We start from the raw sequence: 9,787 nt of genomic DNA, 5'->3' as shown, positions 1-9,787 counted from the left end.
GTGTTGCAAGGGAGGCATGTAGTCCAGAATTATTCAATGAGATATAAACCAAAGTCAGTTTCTGAGGTCTGCCTTTCTCAAACCAAAGGACACATCTTCATGTGCAGATGGATTTTCCAGATCCTTTCACCCTGCATTTGATGCTAATGTCATATCAAAGTTAAAAACTTTTAAAGTCTATATACAATGAGAGCAAATGGTTAGAAAGAACATAGGATGCAAACGGTTTGTTGAATCACTTAACTAGCACCCATAATGGTCTCCCTTCTTGTGCCTTCTAGTACCAACTTGGTCACATCTGTATCTGTAGCTTTATCACTGGTCTTCAGAGAAATCTCTCCAGAGTTATAGATGATATACATAAATGAATGTCCCACCTTCACCTTCAAGATAACATGTCAGACTGAATTTAGAATATAATAATCCACCTCAATGCCCTGATAAGTACCATTACCATTCCCCAGATGCCCAAAATAGATACCTATGTGGTCATCTTGTCCATACTTCACTTTCTATCTCTAGTTGTACAGTTTTTAGTCTCAAACATGTCTCAATTCACTTCCCTCCTCTTTACTTCTGTTGTCAATATTTTTTGCTTCTAGGCTACGTATTTTCCCATGTTAACAGTTTAAAAGACTATTAATGGATTTCTCCGCTCCATTCTTCCCCAATTCCAACTCATTCAGTAGTCTGATTCCAGCTATTTGTATTGAAAGTCAAATATGATCTACATGGTTTCCTAGTTAAATTTTTAATATGTCTATGAAGAGAAAATTTCTGAAATCCCACAGAATATCACATAATACTAAGAGAAGTAATGAACAATATTTGGATTTAGGGAAAGTTACATAAACATTTTAGAAAATGAATATGCCAGAAAGTTCCTGAGTAAATTTTAAAACTGACTCCTCATTTAAAAAAACTCTTGGGAAAATAGGAAGTATTAAAAAAAAAAATGGCTTCCCTGGTGGCTCAGACAGTAAAGAATCTGCCTGTAATGTAGGAGATCCAGGTTCAATCCCTGGGTCAGGAAGATCCCCTGGAGAAGAGAATGGCAACCTACTCCAGTATTCTTGCCTGGAAAATTTTGTGGACAGAAGAGCCTGGCGGGCTACAGTCTATGGGGTTGCAAAGAGTCGCAAATAGTTAGACTGAGTGACTAACACTTTCACTTTCAAATAAATAAGTAAACAAGCATAATTAGTGATAATCAGCTGATATAGAATATTATATTAGTTTGAGGTATACAACTTAGTTATCTGGCAATCAGATACATTATGCAATAATCACCCTTGAAATTCCTGTTATCATCCATCACCATACAAAGTTGTTACAATATTATTGACTACATTCCCTATGTATACATTGTTGTTATTGTTGTTCAGTCATTCAGTCATGTCTGACTCTCTGTAACCCTGTGGGCTCATCAACTCCCATGAATTATTCCTTTCATAGCTGGAAGTTTTTTCCTCTAATCTCCTTTACTTATTTCATTCATCCCCTTAGCACCCACTCTATCTGGCAACCACCAGTTTGTTCTAAGAGTCTGCTTTTATTTGTTTATTTTGCTTTTTAGATTCCATGTATAAGTAAAATAATATGGTATTTGTCTTTCTGTGTCTGACATTTCACTTAGCATGATAGCATCAAGTTCTTGCAATGGCAAACTTTCTTTTTTTATGGCAGGATAGTGTTCCTACATATACAATCACATCTTTTTTAATTTATTTTATCAATGGACACTTAGGTTGCTTCCATAACTTGGCTATCATACGTAGTCCTGCAATGAACATAAGGATGCATGTATCTTTTCAAATTAGTGTTTTCAATTTTTTTTTTTCAGATAAATCCTAGGTATTTATTTCACTTTTGGAACTTGAAATTGCTAGGTCACATGGTAGTATTTTTTTTTTAAATTTTTTGGGGAAGATCCAATGTTTTCCACAGTGGTTTCACCAGTTAGATCCTACTAATATTGCATGAAGTTTCCCTTTTCTCTAATCCACACTGATGCTTGTTATTTGCTGTCTTTTTGATAACAGTCATTCGATGGGTGTAAGGTGGGTTTTGGTTTGCATTTCCCTGATGATTAGTGATGTTGAACATATTTTTGTGTTGTCCATCTGTATGTCTTCATTGGAAAAATGTCTATTCAGATTTGACCTTTTTCAACCAAATTGTATTTTGTTTTGTTTTGTGCTATTGTGTTGTAGAGTGCTTTATTTGTTTTGAATTATAAGCCCTTATCAGATAGATTTACAAATATATTTGCCCATTCAGCAGGTTGTCTAAAACACTGTTAAGTCTATATTCGTCTTTACTTTCTAACAGTCCTGTGCTCATCAGGCTTGCCGTCTACTGAGATAAACAAATGAAACAGGCAATATTATGCGTTAAGCTGTTATAATTAAGCAAACTGCTGTAGAGTGAGGAAACTATAGAAATATGTGTAATTTTTAAACAAAAATATTGTCTGTGAAGAATAATAATCTGTTTACATCTTTTTGCTCATTTTATTTAGTTTTCTTCTCTTATTCAGCTGGACAAGACTTCCAATAAAACACCATAAACATTAGTGTTGACAAGAAGCATTTTTTGTCATTTCCACCCTTAGGGACGTGGTAGAGGGATTCCCAGTATTTCAGCATCAACTATAAATTATGCTGGAGATGTTTTGCATTAATCACTTATCAGAATAAGTAATTTTATTTCTAAATATACATCTAGGAATTTTATTGTGAAAGTGTATTTGATTTAATGAAATGCTTTTTCCCTATTTATGGAGATATTTGTATGATTTTTCCTTTCTTAGCCTGGTGATTGATTTCCAATTGTTAAATCAACCTTGCACCTCAGGTATAAAATTAAAATTTGTTGTCATCTATTATTCATGTCAAATTTATACCTGCTTCATAGATGAATGGGAAATAGGGTTAGCATCTGGTCTGAAACCCCTACTCTGTACTTTGTGAACCTCTTAGAAGAAGAGAAAATACAGAAAGAAATATAGAAATGACCTGATAAGTCCCCTTGAAAGCATGATAATTGGACCCTTTGATGATATTTCTATTGAAAAGATAATGGGGTGCTTCATCTATGGAATCCTTTTAGGCAAGATACACTTGACCTGTCTAGGTTGCTAGTGACAAATCAGCCTATAAATTTATTAGCTAGAATCGAGCTGAAAAATATCAATGAGCTATGCAATTATCAAATTAAAAGTTGAAGGTGTTTCATGACCAAAATAAGCTCCCTTTGTAAATCATGTTATATATGTGTTATTGTTTGATTCTTCGTTTGTTATATCTGTTTCAAGGTGCAACTTACAATAGTATGAAAAACCCTGGGGACTTATGGTCTCAGAATTCTCCATGCATGACCTTTGACTATAGCTGCCAGCATCTTTTGAATTATTAATTTTAACAGTATTTTGGCAGTATCAAAATTAATAATTTTGATAGTATTTCAGACAATCTTATTTTGTTATTTTACAGGGAAATAAGTGTTCCTTCTCTTTCTCATCTCAGGAGAAGTTTATGTAAAAAATGTTTCCTTTTTCATTCTTAAATACTTTGCAGTGTTCATCAGGAAAGTCATTTAGGCTGCACGTTTCTGTGTGGATCACGTTTCTGTCAGGGATCAGTTGGCAAAGAGGAAACACGTAACTTGAACAGAATTTAATATAAAAAGTAAGCAGGTATAATATTTCCAACTAGATGTCTGAGAGAGTAAAAAAGAAAATTTTATTACCATGAAGGTAACAATTGTAGGCAGCAGCTACTGCTCATGGGATGGGGAACAAAGTTTACAGCCACTATGGAGAACAGTGTGGAGATTCCTTTAAAAACTGGAAATAGAACTGCCATATGACCCAGCAATCCCACTCCTGGGCATACACACCGAGGAAACCAGATCTGAAAGAGACACGTGCACCCCAATGTTCATCACAGCACTGTTTATAATTGCCAGGACATGGAAGCAACCTAGATGCCCATCAGCAGACGAATGGATAAGAAAGCTGTGGTACATATACACTATGGAATATTACTCAGCCATTCAAAAGAATTCATTTGAATCAGTCCTAATGAGATGGATGAAGCTGGAGCCCATTATACAGAGTGAAGTAAGCCAGAAAGATAAAGACCAATACAGTATACTAATGAATATATATGGAATTTAGAAAGATGGTAATGATAACCCTATATGCAAAACAGAAAAAGAGACACAGATGTACAGAACAGACTTTTAGACTCTGTGGGAGAAGGCGAGGGTGGGATGTTCTGAGAGAATAGCATTGTAACAAGTATACTATCAAGGGTGAAACAGATCACCAACCCAGGTTGGATGCATGAGACAAATGCTCAGGGCTGGTGCACTGGGAAGACCCAGAGGGATGGGATGGGGAGGGAGGTGGGAGGGGGGTTCAGGATGGGGAACACATGTAAATCCACGGCTGATTCATGTCAATGTATGGCAAAAACCACTACAATATTGTAAAGTAATTAGCCTCCAACGAATACAAATAAATGGAAAAAAAATAAAATGATAGAAATTTAGTGATGTAGGAAGGGATTCCTATGGAGTGAAACTCCCTCTTTGGAGGGAGTGTACTTGCCTTCTACTTTTTCTCTGAACTCAGAAGTGTGGCATGATAGATTCTGAGACTCAGATATTTGAAGATAGGGTGCCGGCTTGCTGGTGAATGAGACTAGATCTGAACGTGTAGGAAAAGCTGCACCCTGGGTTCAGCTCATGCTGTAGGAAGGAACTATTGCTATAGAGACTATGGTAATGCTCGCAAGCAGAGGGAAAGCCCAGAATAGCAAACAGGAAGGAATCCTTTTCCCCTTCTCTAACTTTGCTGTCTTTCTCTCCCATGCTCTGTCTTCAGAGGGTAAAATGGAGCCAGATGTGAAAATAGAAGTGTCATATGCAGAATCCCAGGAGCAGAAAGCAGAGTATAGAAGTAGAAAGCAGAGTTGGGAGGCAATAACAAATGAGAAGAAAAATGGTTTAATTGTGGGTTCAATTTGCTTAATATTAATAGAGTCCCTGCAAGCATGGCTGTAGCTGCATTCCATATGTTCTTATGTAGGTATTATATTTTTTATTAGCATTCAGTTCAAAATTAGGGTTATGATTTAGGCAAGGGTTAGTGCAAAGAGTTAAGATTAAGGTATGATATATCACTATTTAGTTTTTAGGTATTGTTATAAGGATCTTACTCAGGAAATTATGACTTTCTGCTGTTTACAGGAATGAGGTAGAAGTTAACATTATGATGGTATGTCAGCTAATTTATTCAGCAAATTACATACATCATCGGGGGGAGTGAAATATGTACCATTGTATGTGCAATTTCATTTAAAAAGATCGTTTGATGTTGATTTAACTGGGCTTGCCCCATTTTAACCCTACTAAGCGTAACACCAAACATGATTTAAAAAAAAAAAAGTTTTTACTATCTATGGATGAGTACAATACATGTGTCCATATATGTATAGATTTTACAGGGGCTGCCATGTAAAACCTTCTCTAGAAACCTACAGTGAATGAATGAGTAGTTGTATTGTGTGTGTGTTTTGTTATAGTTTATTGTAAAAGGCTGTAGAGATTTTCCTTTAGTTTTTCCCCTAACTTTGCATTATATGATATTCGAAGTGTAGTTATCAAAATAAGTAAGTTATGAAAAAAAATGCACAAATGAGCAGTGATACAATGCTGAATAGAACATTACCAATACCATTCAAGTTGTCCGGTCTTCTGGAGTCCATCCATCTCCTGGCTGGAGCATTTGGCTCTGCTCCTCTCAACTTGTAGCTTCCATGCTGATGGCAAGGCATCTGCTCCAGGTGTTCTGTGTCTCAGCCACTGGGTCAGAGAAATGAATCCTGAGCTGATAGCTTTACAGCGATGGCTTAAAAGGTGCATAAATCACTTCTCATATTCTGAAGTCAGAGAAATTTAAAAATCTGCTGTGTAGATGGATGGTCATGTTGCCCAACTAAAACTTGGATGGTGTACTGTTAGTAATAGGAAGAATAGGCATATGGACATTGGGGAACGCTTAGCAGCCCATTACTGACAAATTGTTTATTCACATGTTCAGCTTTACAGGACAGTGACAGACTATTATTCAAAGTGATTAAGTGAATTTACACTTACTAGCAGGACTAACATTTTCTTTTTTGTAAATACATATTCTTGACAATAATTGTTTTTACTAAACAAACAGGAAACTAACATGTGATACAGTAATATTAACTAAAGTACAGATTTTGTTTATATTTCACATAATTTTATGCTAGTATCCATTATTTGTTTGCACACCTTATTTAAGATTCCATATTGTATTTAGTTGCATTGAGTAGCTCACCTGCATGCAACAAATTCTGATAAATTCTCTTTTCATTTTTATTCTAGTAAATATTTTCTAATTGTACTTGTTATGGTGTCTTAGCTATACCCATCATTAAAAGTGGACATTTAACTTCCAAATACATGGAGTTTTTAAAGATCTTTAATATTAATTTCTCATTTTGATATTAATCTCTCATTTAAATGCTTTCTTCTCTGCAATCATCCTCTGGGTTTCTTCAGTCTTTTAACTTAATTGAGGTTTTCAATGGCTAAGTCAAAGATCTTAGTAAATGTCACATTACACTTGAAAATATATGGGTTATTTTCAAATATCTTTCGATATTGATTTCTAACATAATTCCACAGTAATAAGAGAACAGACTCAGTATGATTTTAATACCTTTAGACTACGAAATTTTTGCACCTTGTTTTATGTTCCTGGGTATGTTACTGTAGTTCCTGGTTTATAGTCTATGGGAAATTGAATAGAATTTTTATCCTGCTGTTGTGTGAAAACTGTACAAATCTTAATTATGATAAATTGTCTTATGTGCTTTTCAGGTCTACTATATCATTCTACTTTCTATTTATTCTGTTAATTTTTGAGAGTTTTATATTGAAACTCCAACTAAAAATCTTAATTTATCTACTTAAAAATAACTGTAACATATAGTAGAACTATATGTAACTTTGTCCTCTATTTTCCAAGTCTCCTATAAATGTGTTATCATACTTTTATAATTTAAAAAATAAAAGCTTCAGTGGAAGCTAAGAAAAAGATTGTTTTTACTGTTATCATTAGATATCTTGCCCATTTAATAGAGAAAGATGGTATTTCATAATGATCTTAATTTGCATTTCTCAGCTTACTAAAGACATTGAGTGTGTAGTCAGTGAAATAAATATTTGTTAAAATTGTTTGCCTATTCTCTAAGCCCCATTGGCTTGTTTATCATTTTTATTCATGTATAGGAGGTTTTCATATTTTTTTTATAAATTTATTTTTTGGGCATTTTCCTCATCATCTTACTAATTTTTGATTTGAAGCAATGGATTATTAGTTCTTTAATGTAAGGAAAAACAATAATCATAAAAGTCATTTATTAACATAAGAAATAATGTTTTGTAAACATTTCTCTGTATATAATTTAAGAGGAAAATTTTGAGGGAAACTTCTACCTTTAAATCAAGATTTAACACTTGAAGATTGAAACTTTAAGGATTATGCTGTGGAATGCAAGTGTAATGTATTATGGTTTGAATCATTTATTTATTTTTCTAACTGGAAGCAGACCACTCAAATATCTTTAGTATATTCTGTAGCTAAGTAAGAGTGGATAAATCATGTGTTTTTAGAAATGAGAATGATAAACTACTGAAAGTGGTTTAGTAATATACAAAGTGCTTAGAATGGTTTGGGGAACTTAGGTGATGTTTAGTAAATTCTGGAAATTATTATTATTTTAAAACTGTCATTATCATTATTGTTATCACTGGGTAAGTTTTTATCCTATACAAAGAATTATTTATGAAAAATTTTATTTCCTCCAAATGGTAAGAATTTTAGTGTTGCATTTTAATATATTTTCTTAGTGGGATAAATCACTGCATACATTTGGGAATATGTACAGCTTATGGATACAACATATTTCCAGTTCAGTTTATAGGTCAGAATATGTCCAAATTGGGGAGCACATGGTGGAATTGCTGATTAAGTGAAAGATCTAAAAATTACACCTTGAATCCATGTGCTAATGTATCAGTCTCTTTATGGCATTCTTAATCTCTTTATTTCTCAGTGTATAAATGGCTGGATTCAAGAGAGGTGTGATTACTGTGTAAAACACAGCAAGAAACTTGTCCACCCAAGTGATGCTAGGTGGCCACAGGTAGGTGAAGATGCAGGGTACAAAGAACAGCACCACCACTGTGATGTGGGAAGTGCAGGTGGAGAGTGCCTTTGATGCCCCGTCCTTGGAGCGAAGACAGACAGTCACCAGGATGTAGGTGTAAGAGATCAGCAAGAGAATGAAGCAAGTTGTAGCCAAGACTGCACTGTCAGCATTTATCAACAGTCTCAGAGTATGAGTATCCATGCAGGCTAGTTTGATCACCAGAGGAATATCACAGAAAAAACTGTCCACTATTCTGGGTCCACAGAAAGGAAGATCTAAAATCATAGCTAGTTGACTTGTGGCATGCACAAAGCCAATGATCCATGATATCAGAGCTAGCCAGATGCACTTCTGTCTGTTCATGATGCTGGAGTAATGGAGTGGTTTGCAGATGGCTACATAACGGTCATAGGCCATTGTCACAAGCAGTACCATCTCACCCCCTCCAAAGAAATGTACGCAGAGGATCTGGCTCATGCAACCTCCAAAGGAGATGGTTTTATTATCCTTTAGGAAGTCTGTGGTCAGTTTAGGAGTGGTCACTGAGGAAAGGCAGAAGTCAACAAATGAGAGATTGGCTAAGAGGAAGTACATTGGGGAATGGAGATGAGAGTCAGTGATGATTAAGAGCACAATGAAAAGGTTTCCCAGGACGGTCACCAGGTAGAGTGCAGAAAATGGCAGTAAGAGGAATTTCTGGAGCTCCCTTGAATCACAGAGTCCACGAAAAATGAACTCAGATACCATGGACTGGTTTGCTTCCTCCATTTAGTTCATTTCTAATGTGACCAGAAGAAGAAATGAATAAGAACTTCTAGAAAGAAGAACTTAAGGTTTAGGTGTAAGAGAGCAGATAAATTCTTCTCAGGTGCAGTGTTGAAATGTTAACATTATACTGAGCTCAAAATTGAAAATAACATTTTATGAATTTATGGATGGGCACAGCCCTCTGACTAAATAAAGAAGCTAATTAAATGTAGAAGAACAGGTCAAAAACTTTATCCATCAGAAGTACAGTTCTTAGGGGTTATTAAAAACAAATATTCTGGTTAAAAAGTTTAGTATTAATGTATTTTATGAAAAGTTTCTCCAGGGCTTGAATATACCTTTTCTTCAGGGGGAATGCATTGTTCTAAAATCTATTTAGAGGCTTTTTATTTTTCAGAATCTACCTAGGGCAATAATCTAATGTTATATTTCTCATTATAGTATATGCTTTTTAGAAACAAATCAATTTCTAAGTTGATATATATAGCAGATTGAATTAAACCAAGGTCTTCTACATACTCAGGGAGGAACTGTTCATCAAATGACTTCAGAAAAGATGTTTGTGTTCCAAAAGAAACCCTAGATGCTGACTACACATTTATAGTGCAAAATATTTTCATGCATTTTGATCTCCCCATGAGAGGAGATATCCATACTATTACATATTCCTTAGCCTAACTCCACTTATTAATGCACACTGCCTGGTCCTTTGCCTTCACTGGCAACAGAAATTTCTTATTTCAGAGTAGCCTAAAGGACAGGCA

General features: G+C 34.9%; 1 protein-coding gene across 1 annotated transcript; it reads right to left on the bottom strand.

Annotated features, from left to right (window-relative positions):
* Positions 1-8,111: 8,111 nt before the first annotated feature.
* On the bottom strand, positions 8,112-9,023 carry LOC122442925 (olfactory receptor 4K15-like). The gene has a single exon (XM_043470581.1). The coding sequence runs from the start codon at positions 9,021-9,023 to the stop codon at positions 8,112-8,114; it is 912 nt and encodes a 303-aa protein (XP_043326516.1).
* Between the last annotated feature and the right edge of the window lie 764 nt (positions 9,024-9,787).

This window comes from Cervus canadensis, chromosome 6 (assembly GCF_019320065.1).
Source record: "Cervus canadensis isolate Bull #8, Minnesota chromosome 6, ASM1932006v1, whole genome shotgun sequence".
Lineage (NCBI taxonomy): Eukaryota > Metazoa > Chordata > Mammalia > Artiodactyla > Cervidae > Cervus > Cervus canadensis.
Note: the sequence above shows the minus strand (reverse complement) of the source record. Positions and strands in the feature narration are given on the sequence as shown.

What these genes read in the sequence shown, in the direction of transcription:
- LOC122442925 (XM_043470581.1), bottom strand. Translation starts at nt 9,023, where the DNA reads ATGGAGGAAGCAAACCAGTCCATGGTATCTGAGTTCATTTTTCGTGGA.